The sequence below is a fragment of the Plecotus auritus genome, assembly GCF_963455305.1.
Source record: "Plecotus auritus genome assembly, chromosome: 2".
In the NCBI taxonomy this organism is placed as follows: Eukaryota; Metazoa; Chordata; class Mammalia; order Chiroptera; family Vespertilionidae; genus Plecotus; species Plecotus auritus.
This window is the reverse complement of record NC_137771.1, coordinates 44973842-44993177: the sequence shown is the minus strand read 5'-3', so window position 1 is coordinate 44993177 and position 19336 is coordinate 44973842. Positions and strand designations below refer to the sequence as shown.

Sequence of the window (19336 nt, the reverse complement as noted above, 5' to 3'; positions counted from 1 at the left end):
GAGGATCAGCAGCAGCAGCTGACAGAGAACTAAAAGATGTTTTAGGCAGGTTTGGCTCATGTCTCTTATTCTCACATTTACCAGGAATGGTTTGATATAATGTCCATAGCTATCTCTTTCAGTGTTTAAACATTATCATGTTAATGAAGGCATTTTTAAACTGTGAATGTGCTGCACTTAAAAAAATAGTCAAGATTCTGGAATTAGATAAAGTACATATGAAGGAGTGATTCTTCTTTTGCCTCTTCTTTCCTTCTCCAAGACTTCTTTTCTTTTACCTCCTTCCTCTTGCTCTTCTCATGTTTTTCTGCCATCATCATCATCATCATCACCATCATCATCATTGTCGTCGTCATCATCATCATCATCATCACCACCACCATCATCATCATCACCACCACCACTATGGCAGTGAACATTGTTGAGCCCATATTCCAGGCAATTCATATATATTAATATATTAGACAATTCATGAGATTGCTATAGATTTTACAGATCAGGAAAGTGACCAGGCTCACACAGCCCAAGCATTAAACCCAGTTTCAAACCTAGCTAGGTGAATATAGGAGTTGTTTTTTAATTACTTATAAAGCCTTATAGTTCAATCTTGCTTTAGAAAAGAATTCATCACTTTAGTTAGGAGTTTTCAGTCAAATGAATAGCTTCTTCCTTCATGAAAACTGAAGTATTAATTAATAAAATGTTGGCACACAAATTATCAGAGCTATTTACGGAATCACACAAAAAGTTGTCAGCAGTGCATACATAGCTCTTGATTAAATTTATGCTTATTTTCCTTTACAGTCTAAAAGTGGCTAGATTGTTCAGAATTACGACTACATCTTTTTTCTCCCTATAAAATATAGAGCTTCCTGAATGCCCATTATGTGCTAGGAATTATAACTTAATGATCATGCAAAAAACGTCCATAATTAGATTATGTATTTTGAATGTACATTAATACTTCTAAATTGCTTAAAATCACTTCTAGTCAATAAATATTCAGTAGCATCCTCAATTATGCTTTACCATTAATTTACTGAATAAATTCTTTCCTTGATACTGATCCATTCTGAATAATCAAAATTGAAATCATCAGACACTAAGTCAATGGGGCTTTATTACTATTATTAAAATTCTCAGCTTTCTCTTCTGTATTCTAAACAACTTCAAATCATTTAATCTTTCTTTCTTGAAGGAGGAAGGTTCTATTTCTCAACTACTTAATTGCATCAAATGATTTCCTTTGGATCCTAGTCAATTTCCTTTTTGCTCTCTTTAAAATGGGATGGCCCAGGATGGGTAACAAAGGCACAAATGCTAAGGAGGTAACAGGAACATTAACATTAGCACTGCAGCAGTCTCCAGCCTGTGTTGAGCACTTCAGTGTAGTCACCACTGAGTGCTATGTAAGCCTTCTCATGTAATCCTCTCACAACTTTATGCAAAGTTTTTAAGGCTAAGTGGTTTGAATTCTTTACTTGTATGGACTTCTCTCAATGGACATCCTAAACTTTGTTGTTTTTTTATTGATTTTTAGAGAGAGGAAGAGGGGAAAAAAAGAGTGAAACATCAATGTGAGAGAGAAACAACAATCAGCTGCCTCCTACACGTGCCCCAAATGGGCACACACCCCAATTTGGGATGGAACCCCAAATCCAGGCATGTTCCCTGAGCCTACACTTTTTGGTGTATGGGATGATGCTCCAACAAACTGAGCCACACCAGCCAGGACCTAAACTCTTTTTTCTAAATTAATATTTTTTAATTTTTCAATTACAGTTCACTTTCAACATTATTTTGTACTGGTCTCAGGTGTACAGCACCACGGCCAGCCAATCATACACTTCACAAAGTGTTCTGCCCAATTGTCCCATGATTCCAAACTCCTGAGTGGCTGAACATTCCTCAAGTTTGTTCATCTTTTCACCATCTAAGTTTAATTTTGTAACCTCTGGCAATAGGAAGGGCAAAGAAACTCAAACCGAAGATCTGTGACTAACAGAGTAGATCAAGGTGAGTAAGTCAGAGAAGGTCACCTTAACACACGAAGACATACAAACAGAAGAAAGGTTTTCCCTCTGGAAACAAGAGTAAAAAACTGGAAGGCCAGAAAATGATAGTGAGTTGGAGAAAAAGTTGCCAATGTAGGATTTCTTTAGGAGCAAAGCAATAACACCCCCTGAGGCTGAAGTGATGGTGTGGGAAGGAATGTTTTAATCACCTACAGTAGTGCCCATATCTGGGAATAAAATTACCCCTTAGTCCCAGCAGTCCCCTGGATTGGATAGGTCTTACTGACAGGTAAGAGAAAAGGAAGAAGAAGAATAATCACCATCATAAAATACTCTTTCAGTTAACATTCTTTCATCCTTTGCTCTATGCTAGACACTCTACTGAACATTTCAAATTTTTGAAATATCACAATGAGGCAGATGCTTTATTATTTCCATTTTACAAATAACTGAGGCTCAGAAGGAAGAGAAACAGAGAAACAGTTAACATACGGGGTTAGTTATGTCACCCCAAAATAATTCAGATTTACCTGTCATTTTAGACCAATAACAGAGAATCAAAGCTCATTCCACTGCTGATGAGGCAATGGTGGCTACCACCAATGAGGACTCCTAGATCTGATTCACTTCTGCCAAAAAGGCTCAGTCAGCTAGCAGGCAAGATGTAGGTACATATAGAGCCCCAAACACTATGTAACTCTAGACAGCAAAGCTCACCTCCCCTCCACTCTGGATTTCTCACCAGCACTCCTAATATGAAGCTTCTATAGTTTCCTGGGTTCTGTTTTCTTGCCTATTCATTGATGTAGACATTAATGAGTCAGCACCTATACCAAATGATCATGACAGAAAGAGGAGAAGCTAGAAGATGCTATTATATTTGTAGAGAGGGAGTCATATCCAGGAAGGGAAGAATTTTAAAAAATTGAAATACAAATACTAGTTTCAACTACCAATACTATCATGTGAAACAAATAACAAGACAGCCTCATACACAAAACAAACTAGACTTTTCTTACAGTGACAGTTACAAAAGGAAAATGTATTTTTAGAATACAGTGATTTTGTTAAACAAACCACACATAAAATAGTCTTACATAGATAATAACATTTCCTGACGAGAGCTCAGATTTTATGATATATCTATCTTACCTGATGAAAACCAGTTTGATCTTGGATGGGGCAGTCTTAATAATGGCAGATGCATTCTGGTGACTTCTTCCATACAGAATCTGATTGTTTATCTGTTTGGGACAAAATATAAAGTGTACTTGTAAAACAAGCAAGATGTACATTTTGTATAAAAATATATGTATACAGTTATACATTATATAAGAATATATCTACACACATGGAATTAAACAATAAAGTCCATTCACTTTTTTAAGTGGCTACATGTAGGATTGTTTGGTGCCAAAAACACTAATTCTAGACAGTTATTAAAATCTCTTAATTCAGTTACGAATGAAGTTAATAGAACACACAGTCCTTGACCCTTTTGCTAAATATCAAGACAGCAGTAGTTGAGCTAGATGCAAAAAGTTTATGATGTATATTTCATTACCTACAGCTTTTCCAGATTCTTAAAAAATGTAGAAAACAGACCAAACTGTGGTATTCACCAGCGCTCTGGAAGGCCCATTAAATACGATGCTATAAACATGTCAAGGTTATTACATAGCATAAATTTTGTTACTCCAGAGGAGGTAAATATTATATCTCCATTTTTAATCAAATTTTAGATCAATTGCACAGAAACATTTTACTGTAAACAATCAGTAAGCCAACTGCTTTTATCCAAGATGCGATGGGATTTTTAACTTGATAGAATTCACCTAAATATGATCTAAAAACATTTACATTCTAAATTTTTTCATTCCAGATTTTCCCACTGATAAACTATGTTGATAGCCAATAATCAATTTTTTATTTCACCCATTGCTAATAGTTCAGTTTAGGCTTTTCTTTTTCTTTTTTAGTATGTTTTTATTGATTTTTTTAGAGAGAGACAAAAGGAGAGGGATAGACAGAAGCATCAAAATCGATCGGCTGCCTCCTGAACACCCCCGACTGGGGGTGGAGCCCACAACCTAGGCGTGTGCCCCAACTGGGAATCAAACCTTCGACCTCTCGTTGCTCGGGACCATGCTCAACCAACTGAGCCACATGGGTTGGGCCAGTTTTGGCTTTTCTCCTCCTGTCTTTAACAAGTAATTAATGATCTATACTATACTGTCCCAGTTTATCTGAGACTTGATAATTTCTACTACTAAAGGGATGCATATATAGTCTATTATATAAGAGATAGAAAAAAGGGATTTTATGCTTTTTTGTAATTAGCATCTAATTTGTCCTTGATAGCTCTGAAATTTTGCATATGAAGACACACCTGAAAAAGGTATCATTTTTGTCACAACAGGTATAATGAGAAAGTGTATGGAAGGTATGGAAGTGAACAGTTCAAAGGATGGAATGAAAAAAATATATATTTAAAATACATTTTTATTGATTTCAGAGAGGAAGGGAGAGAGAGAGGGAGAGAAACATCAATGATAAGAGAGAATCATGGATCGGCTGCCTCCTGCACACCCCACACTGGGGACTGAGCCTGCAACCCGGGCATGTGCCCCGACCAGGAATCGAACTGTGACCTCTTGGTTCATAGGTTGATGCTCAACTCTTGAGCCATGCCAGACAGGCAAAATATAATATTTTTAACTGTTGAAATGAAGCTCATCCATCACCTTGAAGTAGTAGCTGGGATTCATATCAAAGGCTGCTGCAAAGACTAAACTTGAACTACATCTTCAATATGTCTCTTATTCTATCAACGTTTATTCTTCACCAAGATAATCAATATCCCAGAAGTCCAGTGATCTGCACAGTGTCATTTTTCTGCACCTTAGTTTCCTCTTCTTTAAAAGAAATCTAAGCACCTACTTCATAAAACTGTTGTGAGAATTTAATGAGATAAATTGAAGAATTTATAGTAATCTTTTTTTAATTTAATTCTTTATTGTTTAAAGTATTACATATGTCTCCTCTCAATTTTGTTTCTCTAAAAAAATAAAATTTCTTTAAAAAAAGTGCCCACCCTCTAGATTACATATTTTCTTCATGGTCTTAATTGTTTCCTTTTTAAATTTTTTTCTTGTATTTACATCTTACCTAGCTTAGTTAAAAGGGAAATGGTTAAATAAAGCAGGTAGTAATTAAGAATAAGGTGAAAAAGCATACTTAGTGACATAGGAAATATCCAAAATGTATTAAGGGGCAAAACCTAGTTACAAAATAGAATGTCTAGCATGATCACTTTTGTTTTGCTAACCATATTTTTCAATATCTTTACTACAAATAAGGATCTTTACATCACAATTTTAAAATGAGATGATGCATGGAATCTGCTTGCTTCGATGACTGGCATTTGTAATTATTTGCAAATGTCTTCACTGTGCCTGGCCTCCGCTTCCAGAAAGTCTTTCCTAAACCTTGATCTATCAAACCCTCCAGGCTTTGAGTTTATGGCACCAGGTTTATAATAATTTTTCTTATTGCACTTACACCCTACCCGACCTGGTAAAGTCAATCTTGTTGGGTGGTCAGCATTAGTCAGGTATGATAGATCCTCCCTTCCCCCAACTGGTGGGCGGAGTATGATGTAACCCGCGTCTGCCGCCGGGACATCCCCAAGACATTGAACCACCAATCAGCGTGAGCTGAGTGCCCTGGGCCCCACCCCTTCCCGTTCCTCCCCTCAAAAGGTGTGTTCACCTCTGCACATGCTGCTGCATTCCCCAGTCTGCGAGACAGCCCGGCGGGTCCTTCTCCTCCTCCTTCTCCTCTAATCCTGGTTTTTCTATCTTGCTTGTTAGTGCGGAATAAACTTCCTCTTTTAACATGCCTTGGTCTCTGACTCCCGTTTCCTGCCCCTCCAACCTTACAAGGCATACAACATTTTATTGAACTAAGCTAAACTCCTTGAGGACAGGAACCAGTGTCCTCTTCTTGGTATTCCCCAGCTTGTCACACATAGCTTGCATACAGTGGTGCTCAATGAAGACGTGGTCACACAGCCATGATCGGAAGTGGCACTTCCATTAATCAACTGCTGGTACACTTTCTCTGAGATGGCCTCTAGCCTTCAAAGTGACTGAGCTAAAGCTTATAAAGTTTTTAAAGTATAAAGTATATAAAGACTTGAGCTGTTTCACATTTATGGATATGCCTGCTTTTTAGCTGTGGTCCTCCATTTTGATAGACCAGGATACATAGTAGTATTATTTTAAGAGGAAAGCATTACAGCCCAAATGAAGAGAGCAGGTTGTTAATTTTAATTTACGTAAAAGAAAATCTGAAGTTATGTCTTTCTGGGTAGTTCCTGAATGTGCAGAGGCTGTGGCAGTAGGAGGGGAAAGCATCTTGCTTGCTTTTGGTGTTTTTGTCCAGGGCCAATGACTGCCGTGCTTACTGCTAAGGCAACTGCTTTCTGCCAAGGCTTAAAGGCTCTTCAGGGGAAGACTGGGAACAGAACAAGAAACTTGGGGCAGAGTGAAACCTGATTTAACTGAATTAAATGAAAAAAAAAAAAAGCATATCTCTGGATTTAAAAAGTCTAAGACAAAGCCCTTTTTCTGGCCTCAGAAATGACACTTAGCAGCTCTGAGAGGAATATCTCATTTTTCCTTAGATCTTATTCAATATAAAACAATTTCACTATTTAAATAAAAAGTATATAGCTTCCAACTACAAAAGCAGTTTTTATATTTCTTCATCACTAAAGGAAACACACTCCAAATGATGCATTTTGTGCATAATTAACTTGAGACTATTTCTGAGAAGTGGCTGTTTTCAAGGGCATTATTCTTTAAACAACAGATGTAGGTCATCTTCTAAGTTTAGCACAGGCAAAAAAAGAAGAAGAATAAGAAGCATTCTACACCCCTCAGAAGTCTTTCAGGTTAATTCTAACTAATAATGGCTACTGTTTACTGAGCGTTGTGCTAAACACTATGCTACAATCTTCATGCACAATGTCTCATTTAAAGTTCACAACAACTGGGATGCTATGTACTTTCACCAGATGAGGAAACTGGAACTCCAAGAGCTTGAGGAATTTGCCCAAGGTGATGTAGCTACTAGTTTAAAAGCCGATAATCCTCAGGCATGCTTAGATGTCATATCATGTGTATGGTACCCATAAAAATCAGATGATTTGGAGAGGTCATCTTTATAAATATGTCTCCTAAATAATCAATCTCTGAGCAGGAACAGGAGGATACTTAGTCATCTAGCATCTTAGAACTGAAATTTTCAAGACACAAAGCGTTCAGAATCAAGTACTTTACCACCATGCAGAGGGGAAATGCCTGATTGTTGACTGTGAGGCTTTTAAAGTCCCAAATGCACTATGGAGTCCCAATAAGACAGCACCTTTCTCTTTTGCAAATGAACTGCACCCTGAACAAGGATATATACTTAATACACTTTTAATATACTTAATACACTTAATATGATATTTTATTTGGGGGTAAATACTGCTCACATCCTTTAAAAGAATATGAGTGATCATATTACCTAGAAATGGGAATAACATTACTTTCTATTTATTTCAGTAATCTGAGAAGTAGAAAAAACTAGGTGTCTTTCCCAAGTCTCTCCTTTCAAAGGTGACTCCGTGATGTATGGAAATAATAATAAACTATTCAGAGATAGACTTATCTTTAATATTATCTCATAATGGTGAGAAAAACTATCCTTAGTTCTGATTTGGTATTCCCTTTCTACTCAAATAATTTATTTTCTTAAAATCTGAGATCAAGAACTCTTCCATTCAAGGGTAAACATATATCCTAATTTTTCTGGAATAGCCCAGTTTATACACGTTGTTCCAATAATTAATAGCACTCCCTCTCAAAAGCAACCTAGTGTAATGGCATAGAAACTTCATTTCTTCAATACAACCTTTTCTCCTTTCTTTCCTTTTCATTCAAACTGGCCTCACCTAGCACCCTGATGCACCATCTCCCTTTCCCTTGCACATCCACTACCTCAGTCATTAAGCCCTCAGGACAATGAGGTTCTGGTCAGCATCAAAAACCTTAAGAACAAAGCCTCACGTCTATTGACCCCAGAGATAGGGTTTCAGTCAAACTAGAGATAACATCTAGGCCTCAGTGGTGTTTAAGCTCCAGGCCCAGAAAAGCAAAAGGCCCCACTGACCACACCCTTGGGAAACCAGACAGTGACACCCTGGCTGATTTCAGGACAAGATGCACTGATCAACTACCCCCTACCCTAGCACCAAGCCTCACTGTGACCCTAACTCCATTAGTCACCATGACTAACAATGTCCCCCTATTTAACCCATCCCCTAGAAGCCTTCGGGGAGCTCTGTCTTTGAACACGAGCTCACCTGCGACTCCAGGTTTGGTGCCATTCCCTTAACATCAAACCTTTACTTTATTGGCAGCAAACTTCTGTTAGCATTTGATTGGTCTTTGATGTACACAGGTGAACAAACCCCCTTTAGTTCGGTAACACTAGTTTAGATGATAAATTGTATCTTCCTCTCATATTCATCAAGCCATGATGATGGAAAGTGTATTTTATGTGATTCATTGCACTCAGTGAGACAATCAGACCAGACGGGGGATCTTGGCCAGTGCACAATCACTTCTCTTTACAAGGGATGGTCCTTCAAATCTTCCTATCACAAATACTATCCATAACGGTGGGCCACACAAGTTTGCATTGTCAGGACCCTCCAGGCTGAATATTGACTGGGGCAATCAAGACTCTCTGAAATGTCATTCAGGAGCAAATTCTAGCACCTCTAGATACTGAAGACAATAGCCCCACATGAGAAACACCTTATCTGTCAAACTTAGGTCATAGTCTAATGGGTGAGACATTTCTCCTCATGGGTAAACATATATCCTAATTTTTCACAGTAGTAAAACAAGACAACAAAAACAAAAACAAAGCCACACTGATTTGAGGTAAACCCTCTAGATCAGTGGTTCTCAACCTTTCTAATGCCGCGACCCTTTAATACAGTTCCTCATGTTGTGGTTACCCCCAACCATAAAATTATTTCGTTGCTACTTCATAACTGTAATTTTGCTACTGTTAATGAATCGCGATGTAAATATCTATGTTTTCCGATGGTCTTAGGCGACCCACACGTTGAGAACCACTGCTGTAGAGCCTAAGACCATCGGAAAACACAGATATTTACATTATGATTCATTAACAGTAGCAAAATTACAGTTATGAAGTAGCAACGAAAATAATTTTATGGTTGGGGTCACCACAACATGAGGAACTGTATTAAAGGGTCGCGGCATTAGAAAGGTTGAGAACCACTGCTCTAGATTATTTAAGTACAAGAGATGGGATAGTTAATTGCTATATTTTATAGAAGAAGTAGAATTAATCTGGTAAAGATTCAATAAAAGTAAATGGATGTAAATCCTTTTGTTATACTACATAAACTTTCACTTTAGAGGTTTTTTTCATGAGATTTGTTTCAATAAAATTAATTATTCAAAAATATCATGAAGAGATAGGTTTTCAACTACTCTTAGTTTTCCATAGTTCAACTGAACATGAATATAAATTTATGCTGGAGAGCAGCTCAATTAAATCTATTAAAAAACTTACCAAATTGGATGTAACTGTTAAGTTCAGATTGAAAATATTAATTATACATAAATTAAAAGTTACTTCAACCAACAGTTTTGCCTAAGGTTTGGATATCATGTTATACTATACTAGAGGCCCAGCACACAAAATTTGTGCGCGGGTACTGTCCCTAGGCCTGGCCTGCGATCAGGGTCATCTTCCCTAGCTGCCCGCAGCTGGCACTGCCCCCCGCCGCCACCCACACCCTGTTCACTGTTCGCCATCAGGTGATCAGTGCCTGATAGCCAGGGGAAGGGACCAAGAGGTTAGCTGTTCCTGCCTGCTCGCCGGCCCCACCCCCACCGCAGGTGGCCATCAGGCAATCGGCGAGGGCGAGGGGCCACGGGGTGTGCAGGCTGGCCCTGCACCCAATCAGGTGGGGGACCCCGCTGGGGAGGGGCCAGTCTGGGCGAGGGGCTGCCAGCCGTTTGCAGGCCAGCCACGCCCCCATTAGGGTGGGGGTCCCCACTGGGGGGAGGGGCAGGCCTGAGTGAGGGGCCTCAGGTGGTTTGCAGGCCATCCATGCCCCCATAGGGGTGGGAGTCCCTGCTGGGGGGCGGGGCCAGCCTGGGCGAGGGGCTGTGGACATTTGCAGTCTGGCCATACCCCCAATTGGGGTGCGGGGGGGTCCCTGCTGGGGGGGACGGGGCCAGCCTAGGCAAGGGGCCGCGGACGGTTTGCAGGTCAGCCATGTCCTTGGCTTTGTCAGGAAAGACATCCAGAAGATGTCCAGTCTATCTGGTCTAATTAGTGTAATACCTTTTTATTAGTATAGATTATGTTCAACAACATCCCCTCTGCCCATGCTTTTATTAAAGTAGAGGGATTTATTATGAACAGTGACAATTTTATTAAAGAACTGAGTTGGAATTCAGTTAACTGGAATTGCTGACATTAAAATCTGAGAGTCCTTCTCCCTGGTTCACTTTCAAATATATTTTAAAATTTATATTTCAAGAGATTCTAATGTCTTTTTTTAAATATTATAAACTCTTTTACTGAGTATCACACATGCAGAAAAAAATGAACAAATCGTAACTGTTTATAACTCAATGAATTCTTTTATAGGTTAATTTTTATTTATATTTTAAATTAATTTCAGAGAGGAAGGGAGAGGGAGAGAATCATTCATCAGCTGCCTCCTGCCTGCCCCCTACTAGGGATAGAGCCCACAACCCAGGCATGTGCTCTGACTGGGAATCGAACAGTGACCTCCTGATTCATAGGTTGATGCTCAACCACTGAGCCATGCCAGCTGGGTAAATTTTTTTTAAAAATATATTTTATTGATTAGAGGAAGGAAGAGGGATAGAGAGTTAGAAACATCGATGGGAGAGAAACATCGATCAGCTGCCTCTTGCACACCTCCTACTGGGGATGTGCCCGCAACCAAGGTACATGCCCTTGACCGGAATCGAACCTGGGACCCTTCAGTCCACAGGCCAACGCTCTATCCACTGATCCAAACCGGTTAGGGCAAGCTGGGTAATTTTTAATCTAGCAATTCCACTTCTAAGAATTTATCCTATTTTTTTTTAAACCCGGGGCAAAATGTCTATCGTGGCTATCTATACTAATAAAAGCCTAGGTGGCCCTTGTGCGCAATGTCATGACACGATGGCTGCCACAAGATCACAGCGCGCACAGTGGAGGCGGGGCCTAGTGGCTGCTCTGCGTGGTGAGGCCTGGGGGTCCCGTTGCTCTGTGTGGCACGGAGGAGGCCAGTCCTGGTGTCTCTGCAGCCTCGCATGGAGGAGGCGAGTTGTGGCAGGGGAGGGCAGTTATGGGTGATCAGGCCGGCAGGGGAGGGCAGTTGTGGGTGATTGGGCCAGCAGGGGAGGGTAGTTGTGGGTGATCGGGCCGGCAGGGGAGGGCAGTTGGGGGCGATCGGGCTGGCAGGGGAGCGGTTAGGGGGCAATCAGGCTGGCAGGCAGAAGCGGTTAGGGGAAATCAAGCAGGCAGGCAGGTGAGCAGTTAGGAGCCAGCGGTCCCGGATTGTGAGAGGGATGTCTGACTGCCGGGATTGGGCCTAAACTGGCAGTTGGACATCCCCGAGGAGTCCTAGATTGGAGAAGGTGTAGGCTGGGATGAGGGGACCCCCACCCATGCACAAATTTTGTGCACCTGGCCTCTAGTAATACTTACAATAGATAAAAAATGGAAAAACTATACATCATCAAAAAAAAGATTTATTATATTCTCCATCATACACCAATAAATGGAAAACTGTGCCATTAGAAGGAGATGAAGGAAGATGGTAAAGATCTAGATCCACTGTTGTAAAAATGTAACATTATTGAGTGAAAAGTGACAAATATTATGTAATCCATTCTTCACATTATTTTCATTTATGTAAAAGTTTCTGTCTGAGTCTAAAGAAAGCTCTGTGAGTATCTCTACTAAATGTCAACAATAATGGTATCTCTGGTGGGATTTAAAGTGATTTCCAACTTGTTTTTCTATATTGATATTTTATAACTACTTTGTAATAATATCATTTAATAAATGCTTAGAACATACAAGACACACACACTATATACACACATATGCACATCTTAAATATATTATTTCACTTAAGTCTCACACATATCAGTAGAGGAATGCATTATTACCTCATTATACAGATAGAGAAATTGAGGCTTAGTGAGTTTAAGAAATTTGACCAATATAACATATCTAAAGCCAATATTCATAGCCAAATCTGTTAGAATCCAAAAGCCTTTCCTGTTAATAATAAGAAACATTTCTAATGGTATTTATCTGGGGTGGGGAGAAAAGCCATAGTATAGCACATTTTAATCATATGGAATTTTAAATCCAATTAACAAAGCTTCTCAAAATAGAATCCCCAGACCAAGAAATTTATATATATAAAAGCCTAAGCAGCCGAGTGACCGAACGACTGGTCGCTATGACACACACTGACCACCCGGGGGCAGACGCTCAATGCAGGAGCTGCCCCCTGGTGGTCAGTGTGCTCCCACAGCCAACCTCTCATGGCCAGCCAACTTCCTGCTTCAGTTTTACAGATGGGAAATAATGGACACCAAAGCCATGGATAAAACAGAGATGACTAAAACTCACATGAAAACACAATTTCACTAGAATAAAGAATATCATATTAAGTTTTTCTCAAAAAGAAAAAATAAATAATAATAAGCTCCAATATCTAAATACTTTGAGCAAAGGAGCAGGTTTTGAGGACTAAGTTTAATAGATGCAGCTTCAATTTAATCTATTTCTTATGCAGTACAATGTTCCCAAAGGAACCCATTCATTTAAAAAGCTTAAGCATGAAAGATTTATTTTCTCTCAAGCAAAACTAATTAAATTGAAATACCTTCTAAAGGCAAAGTAATAGTAATATGTAGTTCACATCTTTCTAAATTTGATATATTGGGAAAATAGTAAGATATTCTTTTGACTCGTAAATGCTGACAATTTTGAAAAATATTGACTTCAAGGAAGTGAGCAGAGAAATATGATTGTGCTGCTCTAATTTTTAGAGTTTCCCTGGAAGTTGGTCCAATTGCTATAGGTTGGTTCACTGACCAAATTAAATAGGTGCCTGTAGATAGTTTCCTATTACCTTCAGGGCATAGGAAGGAATAAGTAACGGAAGGCAGAAATATCTACCTCTTAACAGCTCATTAATATTGCAGGGGAGTCAGGTTTTCTGAGGAGGCTGAGGCATTACAGCCTAATTCTATTAATGGTATTGTTAGTCACATAAATAAATAGAAGTCAGGTGATCTGACTTAGAATCCCTTCTTCCAAGAACATCAGCACATGTTATGAGTTAAGACATTCCTCAAACTGGTAATGCCCAGTTCAATGTTTGCTTATTTCATACTAACAATCAGATTAGCGCTCTACTCTAATTTCCTCTATTATTGGAAGTTTTTGCTCTTGCTTTCAAAATATTTTCCTTCCCTCTCTCTCATTAATAAAAAAATAATAAAATAAATAAAAATATTTTTCTTGCTGCTTCTGTAGACATAGCCACAAACCCAATCCACGTGTGTATGTGTGTGTGTGTGTGTGTGTGTGTGTGTGTGTGTGTGTTTTCTTTTTTAACATTAACTTTGTCAGTGAATCAATCCTAGAGAGGCAGGATTACATCACATATATTTGTTAACTTTCAAAACACATCTCATATAGAGTCTGGCAGTGCCACACTACTCTGCATGACAGCATGATAATTGCACAAAGACATATACACCAGTATGCTATAGAATTATACTACTCAATAAAAAGGTCAGTGCAGTATGATTCTGTTTTTTATATTAACCATAAAATCTATGTTTGCACAGATGTATATGACTCGGCATGAATCAAATAGGAAAAATGTTAACAATTGTGATTGCTGGAGGAGTAGTATTACAAAGGTGAAAGAGAAAAGATGATTACTTTTACCTGCACAATAATTTTGTTATGATCACATGTTACTTTAAGAACATGTGAAAAGTATAACCTATAAATTAAAAAATAGAAAAATAGTAGTGAGAAACAATACCTTATGACAACTCAGTATGTTAGGGAATCAATTAAAATTAAAACCTATTTGCTAACTAAATACTTTGGAATTACAGCCAGAAACATAAATAAGGATGGGCAATAAAATTCAGAGCATCTAAACGATTTTAAATTATAATATATAAATATTATGAACACCCGTGACCCTTCGATCCTCCAGCTGACGTGAAACTGAGTGAAACTGGCCAGAGCCAAAATAAAACATTTTAAACATAATGTTGTGAGGGGAAAGTCCCGAGCTGTAGTCCAAGTACATAATCACAGAGAGACATTTTGAACCACACATTCCGTAGCAACAAGGAAGATGTGCAGCGTGGATGTTGGTGGAGCTAATAGAAACCATTGCATACAAAGCAATTGTGTTAGCAACCACATTACTTGGTAGTTCTGAAGTGCTATTAGGCATTTTACATCCGAACATGAGTATGTGTTACCTATGTATGATTATTTTTATTGTATTTCAGTTATATTTTAGGAAACTGGGGTGGGGTTAACATGTAATGTATAATTTTTCCTGACTTTAAATAATGAGAAATAGACTCCTGGTGACTGTTTTGGGTGGAACATCTGATTCTCAGGTTGGAATATTGATTTTAGGCTTATATCTTAAAAACTATAATTAAAACACACATACACAACCACATTTTTGATAAATTTGAGCAGTTGTTTGATATTGTTAGTAAGTCAAACTTGGAATAAGAATCTTATTAAAACTTTTACTTTAGCCCTAGCCAGTTTGCTTCAGTGGCTAGAGGGTTTACGGACTGAAGGGTCCTGGGTTCAATTCTGGTCAAGGGCACATGCCTGGGTTGTGGGCTCCATCCTTAGTAGGGGGCATGTAGGAGGCAGCCGATCAATGGTTCTTTCTCATCATTGATGTTTCTCTCTCTCTCTCCCTCTGTCTTCCTCTCTGAAATCAATAAAAATATATTTAAAAAAACTTTTATTTTAAGCTTTGTGCCTTAAGATTGCATTGCGACTATAAGTGACTCTAAATTTCTATTCTGCAAATAAAGCTAAATACAGAAATAAATTCTATGTTGAGGCTGGCTGTTATAAGGAAACCCTTCTCAATACTCCAAGAGCATATCTTTCCAGAGTGCATTTCAAGTATGGTCACTACATAGCTACGAGCAGGCCTGGGAGGAAGTCGGGGGTGGGGGGAGTGGGGGCACGGGACTGGGAAAGGCGGGAACAGAGGCCTGGAGAACTACTCCAGTGTCATGCGAAACCCCAGGAGAAACTGCAGAAAAGAGAGGAGAGCCTCCCGAGGCACTGCTGAAACCCAGTTATCCCTCCCAATGGCCAGTTTCTTCCCGGCACACATTCCAAACCCTATTTCTTATATTCTTTCCACAGTAATCTATGTTTCTTCAGTTACCCTCACTTTTACTTTTCTGCTTTCACTGCACTTTCTCTTCATGATTTTAAGAAAACATGGCTCACTGTAGAAACCTCCCATAAAGCTGTGGTAGAGCAGTGATGAGGACTGCTATGGTGTAAATGATCGCACTCCTCCAAAAGATCAGAAAGAATATAGGTCTTTAGCCTAAATAATTCAGCAGCATAAAGACACTGAAGTGTGACTAAATAATTCAAAACTCTTTCCCCAATGAGTCAGAGACAGAAACAAAAATGGCAGAAGTAGAAGATAAAGACTTCATTGCAGGAAACCCAGAAAACAATGAGGCCACTCAATATAAGCTAAGTTTTACATAACATTTCCTGCAGCCTGAAAAGAAGACCTTGGTTCTGTAGTTGCACTAAGGGAGAAAGCTCTTAAATTATGGAGTTCAGAGGAGCTCTCAAATTGGACAAGAACAACCTCAAAAAGTATTATTTTCCTTTTCTGGTTCTTGGCAGATAGGTATAATTTCACTGACTGCATTCTTCTTTTAATGAATTTAAAGTGGCGTTAAATTTTTAGAAAATAAAAAGAGTAGCAGGGTATTGCATTGTGAGAAACTACTTCAGATATTGTAACTGCATTAATCTAGACCTACCCAAACTACAAAATGAGGAGAAATTCACTGATTACCTTCTAGAATCTCTATTAATCCAATAATGAAATAACTTAAAAACAAAGCCCTTAGAGTCAGAAAAGGTAGTGTTCACATGTTTATTCTGCCCTTTGGTGCCTCAGTTTCCTTTTCTGTAATATAGGGGTTAAAATAGCACCAACTTGGAGAAACCAAGATGGCGGCATAGGTAAGCACCTAAACTGCTGCCCCGCACAACAATTTCAAAACTACAATTAAAAGACAGAACGGACACCATCCAGACCATGGGAAAGCTGGCTGAGTGAAAATTCTACAACTAGAAGGAAAGAGAAAAGCTCACAGAGAATTGGAGGTACGGCAAAGAGTCTTTGTGCGCACAGAGGGAAGGGCGGCTGAGAGCCTGGCTGACTTTCTCTGGCGGTAGGGGGAAGGAAGCCCCGACCGCACTGAACCCCAGTTCTGACTGCACTGAACCCCAGTCCCGGGCGAAACCCCGTGGACCCAGGCTCATACAGGGGGAGTCTGGACTGTCAGGTAGAGAGAAAGGCACCCGGAGACTCAGAGACCCGGGGGAGACCTGGGGGAGCCCCGGCAGGCAGGGTTCTGGAGGCGCGCCAGTGTGCACAAAGGCTGCAGAGGTTGCCAAAGGCTTTCCCTAGCAGAAGGGAGTCCGAAGCTCCTGACTGCACTGAACCCCAATTCTGACTGCACTGAACTCCAGTTCCAGGAGAGCCCCTGGGGACCCGTGCTCTTGCGGGGGGGGGGGGGGGTGGGGGAATCTGGACTCTCAGGCAGAGACTCGGGAGCCGGGGAAGGCAGAGGTCTGCAGGTGCGCACATGCCAGTGCGCACAAAGGCTGCAGAGGTTGCCACAGGCTTTCCCTAGTGGAAGGGAGTCAGAAGCTCCTGACAGCACTGAGCCCCAGTTCTGACTGCACTGAACCCCAGTTCCAGGCGAGCCCCTGGAGACCCACACTCTTGTGGGGGGAATCTGGACTCTCGGGCGGAGACTCGGGAGCTGGGGAAGGCAGAGGTCTGCAGGCGCGCACGCGCGCAAGGGCAAGGCTGACTGGAAGCCAAGACTGTCTGCTCCGCCCTGAGACTCCACCCCATCCAAGCTGAGCACAGAGGCTATTGCAATTTGGCAAGTCTAATCCTATAAGGCTGTCTCCAACACCGAACTTCTCCCAGCGTAGACACAGCTGATCCTTACAGCCAACTGGCCTGGAGGTCAATTCCTCCCAGTGATACCAACAACAATCAAGACTTACCTACAACAAGGCTGTACACACAGTCCACAAAGGGGTGCACCAAGAGTGTCCACCTCAGGTTAACTGGGGAGGCTGACCCACTGGGCCATATAGGAAACCTAGCACACAAATCTACCCTACCAACTCAGGGAAGCAGTGAAAATGCGGCGTCAAAGAAACAGATCACAAATGAAAGAAATGGAGGAAAACAAACGACTGGATATAGAATTCAAAACCACGGTTATAAGGCGTTCCAAGAATATCCTAGAAAAGGCCGATAAATATAACGAGATCCTCGAAGATATGAAAAGGACCAACTAGAAATTAAACATACACTGACTGAGATAAAAAATATTATACAGAGACCCAACAACAGACTAAAGGAACACAAGAATCAAGTCAAAGAATTGAAATACAAAGAAGCAAAAAACACTCAACTGAAAAAGCAAAAAGAAAAAAAAATCCAAAAAGTTGAAGATAGTGTAAGAAGACTCTGGGACAACTTCAAGCGTACCAACATCAGAATTATGGGGGTGCCAGAAGAAGAGAGAGAGCAAGATACTGAAAACCTATTTGAAGAAATAATGACCGAAAACTTCCCCCACCTGGTGAAAGAAATAGACTTACAAGTCCAGGAAGCCCACAGAACCCCAAACAAAAGGAATCCAAAGAGGACCACACCAAGACACATCATAATTAAAATGCCAAGAGCAAAAGACAAAGAGAGAATATTAAAAGCAGCAAGAGAAAAACAGTTAGTTACCTACAAGGGAGTACCCATACAATTGTCAGCTGATTTCTCAACAGAAACTATGCAGGCCAGACGGGAGTGGCAAGAAATTTTCAAAGTGATGAATAGCAAGAACCTACAACCAAGATTACTCTACCCAGCAAAGCTATCATTCAGAATTGAAGGGCAGATAAAGAGCTTCACAGATAAGAAAAAGCTAAAGGAGTTCATCACCACCAAACCAGTATTATATGAAATGCTGAAAGGTATTCTTAAAGAAGAGGAAGAAAAAAAAATAAAGATAAAAATTATGAACAACAAATACATATCTATCAACAAGTGAACCTAAAAATCAAGTGAATTAAAAACCTGAGGAACAGAATAATCTGGTGAATATAATAGAATCAGGGGCATAGAAAGGGAGTGGACTGATAATTCTCAGGGGGAAAGGGGTATGGGGGGGGGTTCAGGAAGAGACTGGACAAAAATCATACACCCATGGATGAGGACAGTGGGGGGGTGGGAGGTAAGGGCAGAAGGTGGGGTGGGAACAGGTGGAGGGGAGCTATGGGGGGAAAAAGGAGAAACAATTGTAATAATATGAATAAAGATTTATTAAAAAAAAAAGAAAAGAAACTTAACCTAAGGAAGACGATATAGAAGTATGCAAAGAAAAATAAAATAAAATAAAATAAAATAGCACCAACTTTCACTAGGCCCTTGTCAAAGTTAAGAGTGGGAATGAATTTAAAAAATTTAGCACTGCCTCATAAATAATAAGTATTCAATGTTAGCTCAGTTCCCAACACAGCTCTCCCACTTCCATATCTCCCAATTGGTCTCTTAATGAGTAGATCTTTATGTAACTCAAATGAGGTAGAACACAGTAGATTACTGAGGGAAGATGATTTAGCAAGACACAGCTATTGACTAGAGTGCTACCATGGCAGGGCTGGGGAGGAGACTGGACCATACTGCACTTTGAAGAAAGGAAAAATGTTGCACACACAGCAGAGGTCCTCCACTGTTTTGTGTGTGAGGCTGACCCCATTCTTCTGCCGGCTTTCCAATTTGTTAATTAGGCTGTAGACTATTTTTAAGAGTCACGCAATGGGGTGACTAT

The 19336-nt window shown here is 40.0% G+C and overlaps 1 protein-coding gene across 1 annotated transcript in view; it reads right to left on the bottom strand.

The window, feature by feature from the left end:
- The window catches only part of PATJ (PATJ crumbs cell polarity complex component), a 342671-nt gene that overhangs the window by 110131 nt on the left and 213204 nt on the right, over nucleotides 1-19336 (bottom strand). The window contains exon 29 of the mRNA XM_080656343.1: nucleotides 3168-3259. Coding sequence (XP_080512469.1) covers nucleotides 3168-3259 — 92 coding nt within the window. The remainder of the gene's footprint in view (nucleotides 1-3167; nucleotides 3260-19336) is intronic.